This window comes from Exophiala aquamarina, assembly GCF_000709125.1.
Source record: "Exophiala aquamarina CBS 119918 chromosome Unknown aczIA-supercont1.3, whole genome shotgun sequence".
In the NCBI taxonomy this organism is placed as follows: Eukaryota; Fungi; Ascomycota; class Eurotiomycetes; order Chaetothyriales; family Herpotrichiellaceae; genus Exophiala; species Exophiala aquamarina.
Genome location: NW_013550585.1, coordinates 1,833,129 through 1,851,908, shown reverse-complemented (window position 1 = coordinate 1,851,908; position 18,780 = coordinate 1,833,129). Strand labels below are relative to the sequence as shown.

Here is an 18,780-nt window from a genome sequence, read left to right as displayed (position 1 = left end):
TCCCACAGGTTTTGTTTGGCTTTAGTCATGAAAGTTTGCCCAGCAGTGCCATTGCGCTTTGGAACGCTTCGAGCACCTTTGTGCCTGTAAGCAGTGTTAACAAAAGGTCGTGGATGGCGGGCCTACATAACCTACGGTGTTCTTGTTTCTGGGCGAGGGACTGCTCAGAATTCTGGGCGAGAGAAATTCGAGTTCGTAGCCTGAGGAGATCAGTAAGCATGATGTATTCAAGGGTTAGAGCTATCACCTTTTGATGGCTCGTTCAGCCTCCTGGTCATTGCACACTTGCATGTAGAGCATGAATTGCTAAAAATCATTGAGTTAGACATATATAGGCCAGTGCTTCGTTATGTTCCTCTTACCTGGAAACGAGAGCCAAACTCCGTCATGACAGCTTGCTCGGAGTCTATGTGAGGCTGGATTTCTCTTTTGTAACGTTCCTCAAGGTCGTTCCAATCCAAAGACTCCAAGTCGGCTGTTGTGTCTCGCTCTTCCAGAGATCTTTCAAACGTTTGAAACTCCAGCTCAAGTTGTTGCTGGTAACCTGTGATCTCTTGGACAAAGGAGTCGCTTGGTGTATCACTAGGAGGCTGATCGGCTAACACATTGTGAGGAGCAGGCTTATTCTCAGCCAGAGATGTCGTGACCACCTGGCCCGAGACAAGTGTACCATCGGAACCAGATGCCACGGGCTTTTGAGACAATGCATCAGACAACGAAATAGACATGGTAGACTTCTGGAACCTGGAAGATCTAGGACTTGGAACTGGAGCTTGAACAGGCTCGTAGACTTCGTCGTTAGTTCGCTTGCGTGCACTGCTGTTTTGTCTGGGTCTTGGATATACAGTGGGCGCCTCGTGCAAAGTAAGATTCTCTGACTGTTTCCCCTCGTCTGTTGTCGGTGAATCTACAAGTGCTGAATCCAGGTTCATTTCTCACTGTTGGATCATTGCTCGCCTCCACCAACAACGAAGTTTGCCAAAAGACCGCTGGGTAAGTCATCATTCGGATAAACCCCGGATGAATTGAGCGCGTTGCTGCACGCTCGTCTTTATCCGTATCTAGCGTCGTCGCGAAATCACGTGCCAATAGTCCCTCTGACCTCTCTCAGGCACCCAACCACGTCATGGCTTCAGACGCCTTTCACGCCGACGCCGACATCCCGGATTGGTACCCCCAATCCCTGTACGAGTAAGTATCAGTCTTCCCAATCCTCTGAGATATTCTCTCATCCCGACTACTCTCCTGCGATGCTTCCTACACGCGTTTAAGGGTGCTTAGAATAGCACGATCACATCTACCTCACTCCCGCCTAACACAATGTTGACAGATTCGGTCGAGGCAACAACCCCACACCATCGCAGGTGCCGTTGGATGCGAAGGCTACAGACCACCGGATCATCGAGCATGAGATCAAGAACCCTATCTTGACCCACTCTAGCTACATTTGCATTGATACCGACAAATCTCACGTCATGGATTGTTTTGCTTGCAAAAAACTCTCCGAAAGAGAAGATGGACTCGTCTGTGTGGCTTGTACTCGCAGCCTCATGAATCCGCTACGAATTGAACTCACTAAAGTTCTCCTCGAAAAGGAACAGTTGGAGAAGAAGGTCAACCATATCCTCGACCCAGAGAATCATCCAGCTCCAGATGAGGAGATCAAGCGCCTTGGAATCTCCTACCAAGAAAATCATCTGCGCGAAGTCGAGGCTGAGGAGCTCCGCGCGCAAGAAGAGAAGGTTCGAGAACTGCTTGCAGTAAAGCAAAAGGAACTTGTGGGCTTGAGAGCCAGACGCGATGCCCTGGAAAGCAGCAATGCTAAACGTCAAGGTGACCTTGCGAAGGCCAAGAAGGAAGCCAAAGTGAAGGAGAAGCAACAAGTGAAGGAAGCCAAGGAGAAAGAGAAGGAGGCAAAAGCAAAGGCCGAGGCGTTGCATAACAAGACAATTGAGGCCAAGGCCACTCTTTGTCGTGAGGTTGCTTCACTCATGAGACTCCGACAGGGCAAGAAGAAGATGAAAGATGGCACCATCAAGGAACACTACTTTGTGTCCGGTCTCGTTTTGCCCGACCTTCGCCAGATCAACAGTAAGCATCAACTCGAGCCTTGCGCAGGTCATCGTGACTAATGCATCTTAGACATGCGATGCACTGATTTGACCGCAGTTCTTGGAAACACTGCCTTCATTGTCTATCTCTGTTCTTACTACATCGGTATCAAGCTTCCATCGGAGATCACAGTCCCACACCGAGATTACCCCCTGACGACGATCATGACCCCAGCACAGTCGTATTTTGGTCAGAACATCCCATTTCCTGGCTTTGGCTCTGCTCTCGGCAGTGCACCTGCCAGCCCAAGCACCAGTCGATCTGATGGGGCATCTATACCACGATCTCGACCTTTGTTCATCGGATCTGACGACCATAATGAAAGCGTCGCACAGTTCGCCAAGAAAGATCCAGTTGCTTTCAGCTTTTTCCTGGAGGGGATCGCGCTTCTTGCTTACAACATTGCATGGTTTTCTCGAAGCCAAGGCTTCCTCCAAGGGACTAATTCATGGGAAGATATCTGTGACATGGGGCGCATTTTATATGAGATGCTTGTTGCACCTTCGCATTCACCAGCCATCATGCGGGTCATGTCTCAACGAGATGTTCATGATCGTCGCCCTAGCAAAGCTTCCGGATCTGGTGCACACGACTCTGGCAGTAACTCGACTAGTCGTCTCGGCGCAGGGTCACATGATTCGATGCATGACTTTTTCCCTCGATCAGCATACTCCAGCGCGACTCGCAACTGGCGTTTCAACAATTACAACATGCTTGCGGATCCTTTGAAGAAGCATCTCTTGAACGAAATGAACAACGCGGAGTGGGAGGTTTTAAACCAAGATGAATGGGACGACGGCGGAGAGAAGATGGATGAGGCTGTGTTCATCAAAACCCGGGCTATGGATGGAGCAACGTACGATGACGCACGCAGCATCATGACCACCACCATGAACAAGATGGCTGGTATGGAAATTGGAAGCGATGAGAGTCGTGATAAGGGCAAAGGCAAGAGTGGCTGGACCAAGGTTAAGAGCCGTGAGAAGCCATGAGAAAGCCGGATCAACTGGTGTAGTCACGGTTGGATGAATGAAACATGGACATGAGGGAAATGAAATCATGAGGTTGGTCTAAGAGAGGCATTTTGTGCACCGGGATGATACCAGGCGTTTCCTTGGGCCAGACCAGCAGTTGGTCATGGCGGTCTAGTCTCAGATAGACAGATACCCCAACTTGCTCTGTGCGTTGAACAGTAGCCACTTCTGAGATCTTCTGCTACTCGGTACCGTGTGCACCGCGTTGGGCACGAGCGAACGATCCGCTCTATTTGGTAGCGTACGGCTTCAGATTTTCGCACGAAGCGCACACCAGCGGCAACGACGCAATGCCTCCGTAACAACGCCCTCGTGACTCGACCTTAGCGTGTCGGGCAAGATTGCTCAATGCTCCTAGCGTACGTCAACACCAGAGAACTAGAAATGTACGAGCTGTACCGCCGCAACTGCCGCGTTGTCGCTAATGAGCTCAGAAAAGCCATTAGGAGGATAGCACGGGATATATCGGCCGCATGGGGGCAGGGAGCAGCTCGTCTCGAGACGATCGACGCCAGCGCTGTCCCTACCAGTAGGACCAAGTACTGAGAGGCTATTGGATGTCAAAGTATCAAGCATCGTAAAAGTGAGATTGGACGCTCAAAAGACTTGACTCTAGAATAATGGGGTCGGATGGATGCACACACGTTTTCATTCATGTCCGTGGGATGGCGCTGGCGGGTTTAGCGCCGTGCCACGGCTGTTCCACTTAGATTGGCGGGTGATAAGGATTGGAAGGGCAGTATGACCTGTGTATGTAAGTGAACACTGGGAGCAGCACTCCGTATGCGTGGCCTTGAGGCTTGATGAATCGAGTGCCTGGAGTACGAGCAGGATGAAAGTATTGAGAAGCCAGAGAAGCATATTGCACAATCTTCCGACTCTGCTCCTCAGGCGCCGAAGTGTTTCGAAGGGACACTCTGGCGAAGGAGGGACTCGCACGCTTGCTCTTACCACACACTAACATATCTCGGACTGGCAGCTCGTGAGTCGCGTCCCTCTGGCTTACCAAGAGACATGCTGGGTCACCCATTCATTTAACCCAGGCGATGGACTGCTGTGCTTTGGACAAACAAGACTTCAACTCGTCGAATTGCAAACAAGCAGGACAAGCGCACAAACCGCCAACAACAAACTCATCCAAAACAACAGCATTCACCCTCCATAATAGTCAGCCTGGGCATCTCTTGGGTGCAATTTCAGCAACCCTCCTGCCAAGGACCATGACTAGCAGGTTTGGTGGCACGTCTCAAGGAGAATTAAGGAGGCCCGTTTGATCCAAAGCTACGGTGTCGCGACAAGGCTCGGCAGTACCCGCAACTGGCTCGGCAATGGGGGTTGCAGAATGCCTGGAGGAGGCTGAAAGATGCCCCTGTGAATGGGCGGCCCTGGGCGCCGCTGGGGCCTGAGGTGCAGGTCGAGCAGTCATTTGCGGCTTAAAGGCGCCTAAGCTCGCCTACTCCTGCAGGCAATTTGGGCCCCGAAGTCGCCCCCCGCCGGTGGATTCCAGGGCCCTGGGCGCCAACCCAGATGGTCAAGGGGCAGGGTGATTACCCCTGTCAATCTCAGATCTGAATACCCAGAAATGCGAGGGGCACCACGCACCACGCACCTCATACCTCCATACCTGGTAACCTGGCACGGAGTACCTTGTGCGCCTCGTGAGTCGTGCCTTGACCCTTTCAACAACCCCCCCGTGCCATTTTCTTTATCATGGATCTTTCCTCGGGCCCTCACGCGATCAGTTCAATCTGGGCATCTCTTGGAACAAACACTCGGGCCTTGGTAGACAGTCTTTCTTTGTTCATTCGTTTTCCGTTGATACCCACATGGTCTTGTCAGCCTTTCGACTGCCCTTCCCTTAAACATTTGCACCTCCGTCACCTGGCGTGACATCTGTGCTTTTTTACTCCTGCCAGCCTTTCGCTTTCACCGTCGCCGCAAACGGTCGTGTCGTTCATTGAAGCCCTTTGAAGAGGCCGAAGGGCTCATTCTATGCCCGTCCGCTCATTATTCAGACCGTAGCACACACTCACTTGAATCCAATAGAACTCGTCGATCAGCAATCTATGTCCTTTATCCAAACTCCTCGACTATCAGAGCATTGAGAGCATTGACGACCAACAACATTGCATATACATAGACCTGATACCCTTATCAATCATCAGAGAGATACAACATGAAGTACTCATGGAGCGCTGGTGCGCTTCTGGCGGCTGCTAGCTCAGTCGCCGTTCACGCTGTTACCTTCGAAGCGGGCAACTACTATGCAGATCAAGTGCAAGCCATAGCTTACTCGAATTTTGGAACTGCTGGCAGTTACAAGAAGGTCACCACCATGTCCAATGGTGTTTGCAATTTTGGGGACCAGCCGTACTCGGGCGGCCTGGCTCCTTTCGACAAAGAGGTGAGTGACGACCGATGTCTCTCCGACTATTCACGATCTCTCTGACCATGCTTGCCCGCCTAGATTTCATGGCACTTCCGGGGCCCGATGCGATTGAAGCAGTTTGCATCATATTCTGCAGGCTCAGGGCCCACCAAGAGATCACTTCATCCCTCGCCCCACGAGCGTCGACATGCTCACCAGCACCTGCATCAACATGTCCACGAGGCTCGAGATGGCCACGTCGAAGAAAAACGAGCCGTCGGTGACTGGGTCGTTGCAACGATCAACGGCGACGTTGTCTCCTGGAAGAACGAGTACGCTGGCGGCGCTGCCCCAGCTGCCCCTACGTCTGCACCAGCCCCTGCGGGAGGTGCTCCAGCTCCAGCTCCAGCCCCTGCTCCAGCTGCAAGTTATAGCGCGTCTGCACCGGCCCCAAGTGTTAATACTGGAGCTGGAACTTGGGGGCGACAGGCTTACTATAATTCCGAGCAAGGCGTTGCTGATGGTCTTGTCTTCCTAAACAATATGGGAGGTCAGGGGTCGGGTGTTTTTGACTAGTAAGCTTTGCCGTACTTTGATCTGTTCTGCTTTCGACTGACCTTTCACCCACCAGCACATGGGGCAACTCCCTTTCATACTGCGCCGCCGATGCCAACTCGGGATCCGCTTCTCCTGTGACCTTGGCAGATACCTTCATCGATGACAACAAGGAGGTCATCATCATGACCGACAAGCCATGCAACGGTGACTGTGGCACTGTTAGGGATGGCACTGTCGCATATCGTAAGCACAATCCCCCCCCCCCCCCCCCAAAACTTGAATCTCTCCGTCGCTAACCATCTCATCAGATGGCTTCGACGGCTCCTCGAAGCTCTTCCTGGTGGAGTTCTCCATGCCCCTGACCGGCAAGACCGGTTTCAACCAAGACATGCCCGCCGCGTGGATCCTGAACGCCGAAGTCCCCCGCACACTGCAATACGGCTCTTGCTCATGCTGGGCCTCTGGATGCGGCGAAATGGACGTCTTCGAGGTCCTGAACTCGGGCAACACCAAAGCCATCTCCGCCTGGCACGGCCTCAACTCAAAGGGTGACTCGAGTTGGTTCCAGCGACCCATCGACAAGACAATGAAGGCCGCGATTTTCCTTGATGGAACCTCCAGCTCCGTGCATATTGTGGTGCTCCCCGACAGCACGACTTTCGACACCAGTCTCACCGATGCTGCAATCACCGGCTTCATTAATTCGGTCTCGGACCCGAAGCTTAGCGTCAAGGTTTCTCTGCCATAAGACCAAACGGGCAGCCCATTTTCATTTAGAGCTATATAGCGAGCGAGTCACATACACCAGGGGGGGCATGACTGAGATTCGTATATCATGAACCAGGCGTTTGCGCGCGCCCCCACTTTCCTCGCTACACACCTCTCCTCCAATCTTTGACAATGACGGGAAGCCGTATCAGAGGTACACCTTGCGTACTATCCCTCTTCCATTCTCAGCACTCTCGAGTCTCATTGATCGATACTCCTCGCGCACAACACAACTTTCAACTTTCAGATTTTTGTTATTTGTTATTTTTTGGGGGGGGAGAGATCCTAGCTTTGTAGATCCGATAGCAAGACCACTAGCAGTGTGGCTGTACAGTACTATACTGCCATCTTTTTGAACGACGGCGGTAGACGGACGAGGTTTCGAGAAAGATAGGAAAATGGGACCTAAAAACCATTCGTAACGAAATATCCCAAAAAGGCATGTTCCTGGGCCTGGGGTGTGTTCATTATTAAGCTTTGGAGCGACTCGAGAGGCTGCTGAGCAGCAAAGAGGGCTCGGCCGCACGTGGCAGAGCGTCAGACTCAATAGTATTAAACCTATCCCTACGGAGTACTCCGTACATACTCCATATATATATATCCACGCCAAGGCTCAGCCTGATGATATCAGCCTCGGCGGCCCTATATCTGATCACCCCTGGCGCTCACATTAATGACCCATTGATGGCTTGCGCACGACGTGGACGCCGCAATCCCTGTACTTTGGGAACGAAGGAAAAATCTCGAATCTGCGGAGCAATGGACGAGTGGCCCGTTGCCAATCTTCTTTTCCCTTTCTCACTCTGCCGCTTCAGCATTGAGGGCTGAAGAAGCAGAAAAAGAGACTGGATGCACCGGCTGGGATGACTAACTAGTTAGTTAGTTGGGGGATGGATGGCAGGAAGAGAGGATCAGTGGGTCTTTCTCCCTCTCCCCCTTCCTAGAGATCTGCAATCTTGGGTTTTTTTGTGGTTTTTGTTTTTGCTTTTGCTTTTTGGGATTTGCCGCTTCGAAAGTGTGGAGTTCGAACCCACGTGCTACATAATTACATGTCGTTTGTCGTGCGCTTTGTCTCAGGCAGGAGAACTGCGTTGCTTGATCTGCCTGTTCAATGTTCGCACCATAGCTACGTAGAATATACCCTTGAGCGCACTGGAGGGGCCACAATGGTTGTCTTGTAATCGGGGTTTCAACTCATTGTAGAACCCGACTCCCCTTGCTGCCCTCCAGCCTCCCATTCAGCGTTGTTACTGGCGGCGCAAGCTTGCGGCGTTTCTCCCTTCTCACTCGCGTTTGCATTTGCTTATTTCACGGAGCCTCGTCCCTTTCCTTCTCCACCTCTGCCTCCCCTGCTGGTCTCCAGCTCCTAGGGACCTAATAAATATATCTAAAATTCAAATTCTCACGATCGGTGAGATCGCCGAAAGCCGTGGCGTCGAGATCTCGGCCTTCGAGGCCACCGGCCTCCTGTGCCTGGACCTTGTCGCGCCGGTGGTTCTCCGCCTTCATCAGCACCCAGAAGGTCACGATGATGCAGACCTCGATGAGATGGCTGGGTGTTTCTGTGTAAGTATGATTGGCGGAAATAATCGGAAAGGTGGAAGAAAGGGGCAGAGATAGTACATACCTAACAATCATACTCCAGATCCCCAACTCATACTGCGGCGCCTGATTCGTTTTGTAGAAGAAAGGGCCCGCGATATTGCCCGTACAGTATCCCAGAAACAAGACGGCATTCGTGACCACCTTCTTGGTGTGGCCCGCGGTATTTGCAATCTGCAATGACAAAATTAACACGAACGCCGCGTTGTACGGTCCCGTGAGCAAGTAGCAGATGTAGCGACCTGCCCGTTGCGATTCATCGACGAACCGGAGCCCGAATGCGCCTGCGATGTTGGGGCAGAGGAAGATCAATACGAAGAGGCAGCGATTGTTGTTCGGGAATCGGTCGTTCAGGTACACGCATGTCAGGATCGAGCAGATGATCAACACGCCGTACGGGATTTGCATTAGTGTTGTTACAAGCGTCGAGAAACCGAAGCCTGGGGTTGAGAACGTTAGTGTATTGGTGGCTGAGGAGAGAGAAGAGGCTGGAGGGTATGCATTGGAGTAAATAAAATACGTACCCTTGATAATCAGCGTTCCAAAGTTAGAGATACCTCCGTTCGGCATGTTGCACACGGTACCGAGGAGAAAGAAAAGATAGAGTTTGATATCCATGAATGCCTCGACCACCTGATACCACTATTTCTCTCGCGCATCGTCAGCTACCGAAAATGCAAAACTCGAAACCAAATCCCCAATAAACATAGGAAAAAGCTTACTGACCTTCAAATGCTTATTCTCCACGCCCGTCTGGTTCGTCTTCAATCTCTGAATCGTAATTCTCTTCTCCCGATCATTCAGGAACTTCGCCGTGACAGGGGAATCCGGCATGAAGACCGCTATGACAATTCCCCAGACACAGCACAGGGCACCGATGATGATGAACTCGTATCTCCATGATGCCAAGGCACCGTGTATGTGTCCGATGCCGTACCCTAGGAGACCGCCGAGTGCGATTCCCAGGCCGTTGGCGGTGTACCAGAGTCCGATGCGGAGGGGTTGTTCGCGGCGCGTGTACCACTTGGAAGGAAGTCAGTCAGTAGGCATTTCTTTGAAGGGGGGGAAGGGGGATTCACCATCTGGGTGATAAGCATGAAGCTGGGGTCGCTGCATGCCTCGGCGGCACCAGCGAGTGCTCGCAGCACCCCGAGAGTGGCGAAGCTGTTGCATGCGGCTTGCAGCATGAGGAAGAAGCCCCATAGGAAGATGCTAAGATGGTATATATTAGTCCTGAGAGATAAGGCCCCGCTGGTCGAGGTAGGCGTGTGGAAGGAGGGCAGGCGGGAGATAGCACATACTTGGCTCCGACATATTTGCCTAGTGGAAGTCGCTGCATCAGGAAATTCGTTGGGAAGGCCCAAGCAAGAAAGCCGAAGTAGAATAGACCTGGGAACACATATTAGCTTGTTCGAAAATGGGTACCGTTTGGAGGCGGGTTGTTGAGGCCTTACTGCTGAGCCAACTATACTGCGTGCCATGGAGGCCCAGATCCTCCCGAATACCAAATATCGCGGCGTATGAGAGCGTGGTCTTGTCTGTGTATGCCCAGTGGTTAGGGGCTCACCATCACAGTGTAACTCAGAAGAGAAGTGAGTCCACACACCAATATAGAAGAAGGCATAGTTGACCGCAATCAAAGGCAGGATAATCAAGTCAATTTTCCGGATGAGTTTCTTCTCTTCGTCCGGGTCAATGGGTTCATTTAGGTCATCGGCGTTGGCGAAGAGGGCCAGCGCAACGTCGCCATCTTGTCTCTTGGCTTTGGCTGAGAACTTGAATTTATGGCCTGTTAGCGGTAGGTCCAAGCTGTTCATTTCATCGTGCGCGGATGAAATCGCTTTGTCTTCGATGTCGTCCCCCATTCCGGATGGGGCGGGCTTCGGCGTCCTCACTTCCATGTTAGACAAACGGAGTGATTAACTGTCTATTGGGATGGGTAGTGAAGCAGTATTAGCATTCAGTTTCCTTACGAAGTGCCCCTGAGACGGCGCAACTCGCTATTTCTAGTAGAAAAAATTTGTGGGAAGGGCTTTCAAAGGTGAAAAGCAACTAGTCTTGCTCACACGGAGTAGCTACCGAGGAAGAAGGCACTGTCGACAGGAAATCCTCTTCTCTGATCTCGCCTCCCCCTACCTTGAAAGCCTATGATGCCATGCGCGTGCATGGTTATGGACATACGGGATCCAACGCCCATCGCCATGAGGATGGGGAATGGAGAATGACGTCCAGGCTTCAGTGGCGTCGCTTGGCGGAGAGAATCTGAGTTCGCAGTTCATATTGGCTTTGATGCTTGGATAGCTTGAACGACCTTGGTATGTCGTCAAATGGAAAGGAAGAAACTGGGGCTCACCCCGGTCCTTACAGTAGATCATTTCTTCACCAGCGGAGGATGTGGTCTGTAATGCCTGTTACAAATGCGGAGAAGAGGGGGTATGTACCGAGTATGGGACTGTGATATAGGTACGGATAGCCCTGCAAGGTGGGGGGAAGTGGGTTACGAAGGGAGATTCTTTCCCACGCCTCGGTGTTTGCTCCTCCGCATTGGCGATGTCGCTACTCGGTTCTCTGTATCTGTACTAGAATATTCATCACACCTTGCTGCTCCTGCGAGGAACACGGAGAAAGGAAGACACTCAAGAGGTCGCTGGTGCTATCTTCAAAGCTGATGTACGGAGAGAACCTCGACCAGACCAGCCTGGAGGCAGCATTTGCTCTTTATCAAGCCCGACAAGCATCGGCAAATGAGCAGAAGGGCTGATCGGAGTATTCGTTCTCCCCACGTGGGGTATATAGTCGTTTCGATAACGGTATGTGCAAGCCCGGAAGACACGGCAGGAGGTCCGATGTCACTCAAATGGTTGTAAATGAGGATTTGCCATGGTACCGGGTACGGTAAACGTCGCAGGACACCCCCCATGCAAGGAACCCCGTCATACTGGGGATTCGGAGAGATGTACGACATTCATACCGTAGATCAGATTGGGGAGGTGAATAATACTTGATATCCAATATCATTTTCAGTCGCCCGGGCCAGGTGCTTGCCAGATGCTTGCCAGCATAGCAAGGCGACATGAAATGCTGCTTAGTCGAGTCAGGATCTGAAAGGCTTGGTGCGCTTGAACTCTCGAACACCGCTTCCACCGTGATCATTGACCGGTTGATAACCAAGGACGCCTTCAATGAATGCTTGAATCAGCGCAACATTGATGATAGAATTCCGTTGGTGGTGATCAAACGGCTCCAGAGTAAGCCTATCGTAGTACAATCCCATTCCAAAAATCGATTCTTGAAGTTTGATCTTGAGGTAAGGAATCTGGAATGCATGTCAGAATCCGCTAGCCCGCAAATGGACGGCTCCAGAGAGACATGCCTTTCTCGTATCCTGAGAGTCGACCTTGATCCAGCGCTGTAGATAGTCCGACAAGAGTCGCAAACTTGGTTCATGCGTTCCGAACACTGTTATGCTGCTAACCCCGCTATGGGAGAGTTGCATCAAATATGGGGTTGTGGCACTGAAGAGCAGATCGGGTCTTGGTAAGGTGTGGAGGGACGGTAGGATGTCGGCAAGTTCTGGTTCCTCAACCGTGCGAATTTGAATGCTCCGCGTATCGGCGATGGACTCGACATTGGACCATTCCTCATCCTTACTCGGGGGCTCTTCCCACTTGGTGCTGGAGATGGAGGTACTGCTTTCGAAGAGATTTTCGAAATCGTTCTGGAATCCTGATGCTGAGCTGGCGGCGTGGAAAGATGTTTTATTCGGCAAGATAATAGTGAATGCCGGCGTTGTGGAGGACCATGTTGTCTTTGGCCTTGGTTCATTAGCAACCTGACCAATTAGCCACCATTCTCTTTCAACAGCAAATTGGTAATTATTTACGTGGACGAGCAATTTCACAATCTGAACGGTGGTGAGTTTCTCGAGGAAAGTCTCTGTCCAAGCTTCATGCTTGTCGTCCTCAAGTCTGCGAGATAGTGTGTGACACCAAGTTTCGATCACCCCAGCAATGGTCGGGACGAATGTTGACTTGTCTGCATAAACATTTTCGAGCTCTTGCCAGAGCATCTGCCATTCTGGTTCACATGATACCGGATATCCTACAACCTCTGCCAATTCCTTGAAGGACTTTTGAACAGCGGCTTCGGGTTTCTCATACCTATCACGCACGTCCTTGCGGAGTTGAAGGGGCCTTTTTTCAGTGTTAGTCTTCTGGTTAAATCGGTGCAGGATGGAACTCCTTACAAGCCAGGCATCTTTTTCTTTGAATCCTCGCAAGGAGATAGTTGAGCAATTGTTGTCGGTTCTGCAGCTTCCTCAACTCCCGAGCCAACGACTCGTTCAACTTATGTGATCAGCTTTGGACTTTCATTATTTGGTGCTGCCTGGCAACGACAACCAATCTAACTTCTGGCCCCTGATTTCTCGTGTTGGAGTTCTTAGTTTGCATGCAAGAGCGCGCTACTTCTTGGTTTTGGAGATGAGGCCGCCTTGTCCACCAAATACCAAACCGGTGAAGTTGGGAATTCCAAGAACGGCTAAGGAAGTCTGCCGTAATAGCTCGGAAAGCCTCGTGGGCTGCGAACGCCACAGGGGTTTTTACTTCCAACAATCCTGCACACGTGTTGATGGGCAGCTTATTCAAAGGATTGCACAATGCAGATGCTGTGTATAAAATCCCGCACCTTCCCCGTAGTAATGATGGTCAATAACATCCAAAATGGCACCGAAAGTACCTGTACCCAATCCTGCAGCGGACAAGCTGCCCTTGGCAGTTCGCAAGAACGGTACTACCCACCATCCGGCCCCAGAAACCGATGTCCGATGCTGACTATTCCAGTCCGAGATGAGTGGGAGAGCAAGAAGCCTGAAATCGAGGAACGCATCTCAAAGGCTCTGGGGGAGACATGGACCATTTCCGTCAACCCCAACCTCCTCTATGCAAATACTGATGATGAGGGCCGCAAGTCCAATATTGGGGCCGTGATCTACTGGTGAGTGAGGAGATTCCCCTTGCTTGGTGTGGGCCTTACAAGCTGCCAGGTATTTTGAGCCCTTCGCCACTAACGTGGAGAGCTTTGTCCAGTCATTCGGCGATGATGGCAAAGCTGAACTCAACAATCTTGTTTCTGAGCATCGCGTGGAGTTTGTTCCTCAAGATGAGACTACCTTCACATATGGTGGTCTTCAAATCAAGGACGGTGTGCTTCGCCTAGTCTTCGCTCTAGGCAATTTGGCTGTCAATGTCTCAGATGTTAGCCGTGACTTCACTGATGCGCTCAAGAAGGCTGCTGCTTCTGGCAGTGGCAATGCTTTCAACATTGTGGCAAGAAATGCTGTTCGTGAGGACTATGACACCAATATTGAGGCTATCCAGGAGGCCATCGGAAAACTCGTTGGTGTTCCCGATATCAAGCTCAATGGAAATTTCGAGAAGAATGCCGCAGCTCTCGCAAAGGCTGGTGACAAAGTCATCTCTGATTGGGATCGTGGCTTTGGGGACGGCACCTACGGTTATTTTGAAGGACTCAAGGGACAACTTGAGTACAAAGGATTCAAGGATGATGACATGTTGCAGGAGGGTTTCCAAGAAGGCGTTTCGAAGAATGAGATCCAGCTGCGTGTCGTTGACAAATTAACCAAGGGAAGCTACCATGAGCTTTTCATTGAGGATGGAGTCCTTGTGATCCAAGTAAGTCGATCTAATGGGCTCGTCAATTTTGAGCCAAGAGCATAGCTAACCACATTCCAGACCGTGCCGGAAAATTGGCGGACCAATGTCAGCTACGTTGGCGAGGACATCCTGGAAATCTTGTAGGTCAGTGCCTTGGCGCCGGGGCCGTTATGATAGAAAGGTCATGGCTTGTTCAGGGCGTGGGTGGTGATTGGCTCACCGTTTGTCAAGATCGGTATATTCTCAGCATTAGACCCATACCGATCGACTGTAGATTGTCGAAATTCCAGAACGAAAGGTGGTATCACAGAATGAGCTCAGTAACGGAATGGACGGATTAATTGTAACAAGAGTCTCGTATTGTTGAGTGTCGTTCTTCTATATCAAGTGCTGTCTACGAAGTAGACTGTGCAGTTGCTTCATGGAGAAGTAGTGAGCTACAAGAACCCATGAAGCGAACACGACATCTTAGATGAAATTGTTCGCCGGCATTTTGGGTTAGCATTCTTGTTGAGCGACGCAAAGCCAGCTTCAGGTCTTCTTTTTACCTTTATACCGACTGATCTCGGCCTTACGCATCAGATCCCAACGAAGGGACAAACCCCAAATGTTAGCACGCTGTTCGTCCAGACTCGAAACAGCTGGAGAAGCATTGGAGATCCAGACTACTGAGTATTGTCAGATACCTTGGTCACTTTCACCTCGTAATATCTTTAATGTGGGATACTGATCTATATGTTCTCGTCGCAAGTTCCTGGGTAAAAGTCCTCTGTTGGTGAACTTGCTCCACCCCGGGGAAAGAAGCATACCAAGCAAGATACGAAGCTGCAGTCCCGATGCTTATTTTGGATTTTCCCTTATGTAATCGGAACATGATTGGTCCCGCCAGCAAAGATAGGCGCAACTCCTGTCGTCCTTAACCCCTGTCAAGCTTCTGCCAAAAGCCTTGGCATTTGTATCCACTGATAACCAGACTCGCTAATCTCGCCGCCAAAATATCAACGTGGCCAATTGAAGGGAGAATTTGTAAGGCTGAGACGAAATAAACGTGGGCAAGATAGATAACGCATCTCCATATCTTGGCCAATGGTGCACGAGCTACAAGATTATGCGGTTCCAAAACCTGATTAACTTCAGAGTTAGAGGGCCAGTTTGGAGCCTTTTGGTGCAGTCTTCTGCTCTCCTTCATTTGGTCGAGAATGGTGGGTTTCGCTTAAAGCAAATTATTTCGTAAAACTATTAGACGAGCTAGAAAGGGTGGGAGGAGGAGATCGGGATGTTGAAAAGGAATGGTGTTCCCTCTTTTAGTTCAGTGAGCTCCTTCAGGACCCTTTCGCTTGAGGTATATAATCGCGCGCGTCCTTTCCAAGGTGGCGTTGCAAGTTGCAGTCTTTCTCCCGGTGTTCTCCTAGCTTTTTGAGAGCGTCACAATGGCAACAGCGCCAGAAATTGTACGGTCCCACGAACCACATCCTATGTCATAGCTGACAACTTGTAGCCAAGCTTTAATGCAAGCATTCCCAATGGAGGAAACCCTCAAGAGATGGACGTGAATACGCCCTACATCGGACTCGAGTGGGAATATGTTTATCAGGTGATCATGGGATGCCTAGTGTTCTTGATCGTCCCTGGTATCGGCTTGCTCTACGGCGGGATGGCTCGCAGAAAGTCAGCGCTTGCCATGATTTTCCAGTCAATGACTGTCATGGCTGTATGTACTTTCCAGTGGGCCTTCTGGGGATTCACACTCGCCTTCTCGAGGAATGGAGGCCCTTTCATCGGAGACTTGACCAATTTTGGTTTGAAAGATGTGAGTAGATTGGACCTGCTACTCCTACGGTTCATTATCCATTATTCATTGCTCACATTATCACAGGTCATGGCGGCACCTTCCTGGGGGTCTGCTGTTATCCCAGACATTGTCTTTTGTTTCTACGAACTGATGTTTTGCGCATGTGCAACCATGATCGTTGTCGGTGGCTCGTTCGAACGCGGCCGAATTCTCCCCTCCATCATCTTTGGTTTCTGCTGGGCCACACTTTGTTATTGTCCTATTAGTTATTGGACATGGAATGCCAATGGTTGGCTCTTCAAATTGGGAGCTTTTGACTTCGCAGGAGGCGGGCCTGTTCACATTTCTAGTGGAACTGCTGGTCTGGCGTATGCACTGGTGCTCGGCAAACGGAGTCGGCTCGGTGAAAAGCACATCTATAAGGCTCACAATGTTACGGTGGTCTTTCTTGGTACGACCCTCATATGGTTTGGATGGTTTGGATTCAATGGCGGATCTGCATTGAACGCAAGTATACGTGCCATGATCGCTGTTTGGAATACCAACATGGCCGCAGCGATGGGTGTCGCGGGGTGGGTTTTGATGGACTACGTGAAGCACAGGAAATTCAGCGTGATCGGAGCGTGTGAAGGAGCGATTTGTGGTTTGGTTGGTATCACACCTGCTGCTGGTTATGTGTCAATTTGGTGTGGAGCTGCAATTGGGTTCATCACTGCGGTTGTGGTGAATCTGTTCGAGGATGTTAACCACTGGCTAAATATTGACGATGGCCTGGAAGTGTTCAAGCTTCACGGTATTGGTGGCATGTGTGGAGCCTTCCTCACAGGCATCTTCGCTACAGCGTCAGTCTCTTCCCTGGATGGAGTGACCATTGCCTCCGGGGGAATCGATGGCAATGGCTTACAGATTCCCAAACAATTGGCCGAGATTGCGGCAATCGCTTCCTGGTCATTCACCATTTCTTTCATCCTTCTCATGATTATGAAGTACATTCCAGGATTGCATCTTCGTGTCACAGATGAAGCTGAAATGATTGGCCTAGATCTGGACCAGTTTTCAGATGAGGTTGTGGGTGAATGGTCTCTCTTCACAGACGAAACAACTGGCCGACGAGCATCAATCACGCATGGAGTGCTTCCTGCAGGAGGGACATTGACACCACCCTCGGAAGGACCCTCTGAGAATGTCACCGAGCAGAAGGCTGAGCCAAAGACAACATGAGGTTGCTGTATCATCCTCGGGGTGAAGAAGGCGAATCCGGTGAAGGGCAAATGGGAAGAGAAAGTGTGTGTTGATGCTATCTGCGGCCTTTGTCACTAATAGATCTCTCTTTATCATTGTGTCGTCTTATAACTCTTCTCAGTATGAAGCGTGTTTTCGTTCCCCTAGATACATAGATAGTTGAATTGTCTTGATGATCGAGGAACACTGCCTGACACTGGGGACGTCCCTGGCTGGGATGGCTACCTAGCCCCATTTTGCCTAGCGTAGCCTGCTGCCTAGCGCGTGCCTGCCATGCGGGGTTTTTCGCTGGCAGGCATGCACAAGTGTCAATCAGGAAAGAGCGAAGCGCCGCTGGTGTCGGAGGCATTCAGAATAAAGACCTACAAACTCCACACTCCCGTACTCATTTTCTATGGTATACTTCGTTAAGCGCTCCGGACTTTGGATTCCTAGTATTTGATACCCTCCATCCTCTTGACCAGTCCCCCTACTATCGCGTCTCTCTGCGCTCCGTCAGCAACTACGATCCGACCTGCGGGGTTGTCCTCGCTTTGGCACTTACATCTTGACCATCCTCGAGCAGCCTGGCCTGCGCCCGCATCTCTCCAATCCCAACGAAAGCTGAGTTGCCTGCCCAGGCTTACATCTGCCCAAGATGTTTGCCACAAAGAGGCTAGGAAAGGTGCGCTCCTATCCCATTTGCCGTTACTCTAGACTGACGACCCGCTGCAGGAACTCCAGAAGGTATATCTCCCTTAGTCTCGATCAAGCAGACCGCTTTGCTTTAAAATCTCCTCCGGCCCCTCACACAGCTGCCCGATTTTAACCCCTGCGCTCACTAGGCAAAGCAAAAACTACCTCCCGGAATCGATCTAGCCAAAGCAGAAGATTTCCGAGAATGGCAGGTCGACATCAAAGTCCTCGACGCCAATCCTCTCTACATGGATCAGGTGTACCGGTTGTGCTTCATATTCTCCGACAGCTATCCAATAGGTACGTGCGATTGAAAATTCGCCAGTAGGACTCAGTATCTGACAAGGAACCCTCCAGAACCACCTGAAGTCTGCTTTATCCACATTCCGCCGTCGGCTACCGATCCTGCACAATCCTCTGCCCAATCTGCTCCTTTGCAGTCTACTTCTCAGCCATTCCCAGGTCGACCTATACCTATACACCCACATATCTATTCCAATGGTATCATCTGCCTCGACCTCCTTGGTACCGCAGGCTGGTCCCCTGTCCAAAGCGTTGAGAGTGTATGCATGAGTATCCAGAGCATGCTAACGGGAAATTCCAAGAACGAGCGGCCACAAGGCGACCAGCAGTTTTGTCAAAGTATGGGAGTGCGCGGTCCGAATGGTTGGAGTGGCTGGAGGGACGGTGGAAGAGGCCTGAAAGACGTTAGATTCGCCTATGATGATGATACGGTGTAAAACTACTAGATTCCACTCCGAACTTGATGCGGAAGCACGACACTACTGAGCAAATTTTGAAAACCATGAGCATGATGCGACGGAGTTAGAATTTGGAGTACACTACTACCAACGGGGATATTTAATGCAAATGATGTGGCGGACGGGTTTCGCTTTAGAACCGGGGCTTGTTTTTTGTTCAAGATTGATGATCCTGTCCACCCTGCACCATTAC

At 50.9% G+C, this 18,780-nt stretch overlaps 8 protein-coding genes across 8 annotated transcripts; 5 read left to right on the top strand and 3 right to left on the bottom strand.

The window, feature by feature from the left end:
• Positions 1 to 34: 34 nt before the first annotated feature.
• On the bottom strand, positions 35 to 932 carry A1O9_04262 (uncharacterized protein; the record flags this gene model as incomplete). The annotated part of the gene is made up of 4 exons (XM_013406554.1): positions 35 to 84; positions 136 to 200; positions 248 to 306; positions 363 to 932. Coding segments are annotated over 4 exons (744 nt in total), but the record flags the coding sequence as incomplete, so codon positions are not given.
• Positions 933 to 1,475: 543 nt separating this feature from the next.
• Positions 1,476 to 3,104, top strand: A1O9_04261 (uncharacterized protein; the record flags this gene model as incomplete). The annotated part of the gene is made up of 2 exons (XM_013406553.1): positions 1,476 to 2,091; positions 2,143 to 3,104. The coding sequence occupies 2 exons, from the start codon at positions 1,476 to 1,478 to the stop codon at positions 3,102 to 3,104; spliced, it is 1,578 nt and encodes a 525-aa protein (XP_013262007.1).
• Positions 3,105 to 5,322: 2,218 nt separating this feature from the next.
• A1O9_04260 (uncharacterized protein) lies at positions 5,323 to 6,820 on the top strand (the record flags this gene model as incomplete). The annotated part of the gene is made up of 4 exons (XM_013406552.1): positions 5,323 to 5,550; positions 5,614 to 6,089; positions 6,146 to 6,315; positions 6,381 to 6,820. 4 exons carry the CDS (start codon positions 5,323 to 5,325, stop codon positions 6,818 to 6,820), a joined length of 1,314 nt encoding a protein of 437 aa, XP_013262006.1.
• Positions 6,821 to 8,214: 1,394 nt separating this feature from the next.
• On the bottom strand, positions 8,215 to 10,307 carry A1O9_04259 (uncharacterized protein; the record flags this gene model as incomplete). Its single annotated transcript, XM_013406551.1, has 8 exons — positions 8,215 to 8,392; positions 8,468 to 8,882; positions 8,967 to 9,084; positions 9,169 to 9,465; positions 9,522 to 9,654; positions 9,744 to 9,831; positions 9,897 to 9,980; positions 10,049 to 10,307. The coding sequence occupies 8 exons, from the start codon at positions 10,305 to 10,307 to the stop codon at positions 8,215 to 8,217; spliced, it is 1,572 nt and encodes a 523-aa protein (XP_013262005.1).
• A 1,229-nt stretch (positions 10,308 to 11,536) lies between these two features.
• A1O9_04258 (uncharacterized protein) lies at positions 11,537 to 12,699 on the bottom strand (the record flags this gene model as incomplete). Its single annotated transcript, XM_013406550.1, has 3 exons — positions 11,537 to 11,758; positions 11,840 to 12,635; positions 12,689 to 12,699. The coding sequence occupies 3 exons, from the start codon at positions 12,697 to 12,699 to the stop codon at positions 11,537 to 11,539; spliced, it is 1,029 nt and encodes a 342-aa protein (XP_013262004.1).
• Positions 12,700 to 13,163: 464 nt separating this feature from the next.
• A1O9_04257 (uncharacterized protein) lies at positions 13,164 to 14,261 on the top strand (the record flags this gene model as incomplete). Its single annotated transcript, XM_013406549.1, has 4 exons — positions 13,164 to 13,230; positions 13,284 to 13,437; positions 13,487 to 14,135; positions 14,196 to 14,261. 4 exons carry the CDS (start codon positions 13,164 to 13,166, stop codon positions 14,259 to 14,261), a joined length of 936 nt encoding a protein of 311 aa, XP_013262003.1.
• A 1,399-nt stretch (positions 14,262 to 15,660) lies between these two features.
• Positions 15,661 to 17,130, top strand: A1O9_04256 (uncharacterized protein; the record flags this gene model as incomplete). Its single annotated transcript, XM_013406548.1, has 1 exon — positions 15,661 to 17,130. The coding sequence occupies one exon, from the start codon at positions 15,661 to 15,663 to the stop codon at positions 17,128 to 17,130; it is 1,470 nt and encodes a 489-aa protein (XP_013262002.1).
• Positions 17,131 to 17,788: 658 nt separating this feature from the next.
• On the top strand, positions 17,789 to 18,566 carry A1O9_04255 (ubiquitin-conjugating enzyme E2 W; the record flags this gene model as incomplete). Its single annotated transcript, XM_013406547.1, has 3 exons — positions 17,789 to 17,815; positions 17,976 to 18,126; positions 18,184 to 18,566. 3 exons carry the CDS (start codon positions 17,789 to 17,791, stop codon positions 18,564 to 18,566), a joined length of 561 nt encoding a protein of 186 aa, XP_013262001.1.
• Positions 18,567 to 18,780: the final 214 nt, after the last annotated feature.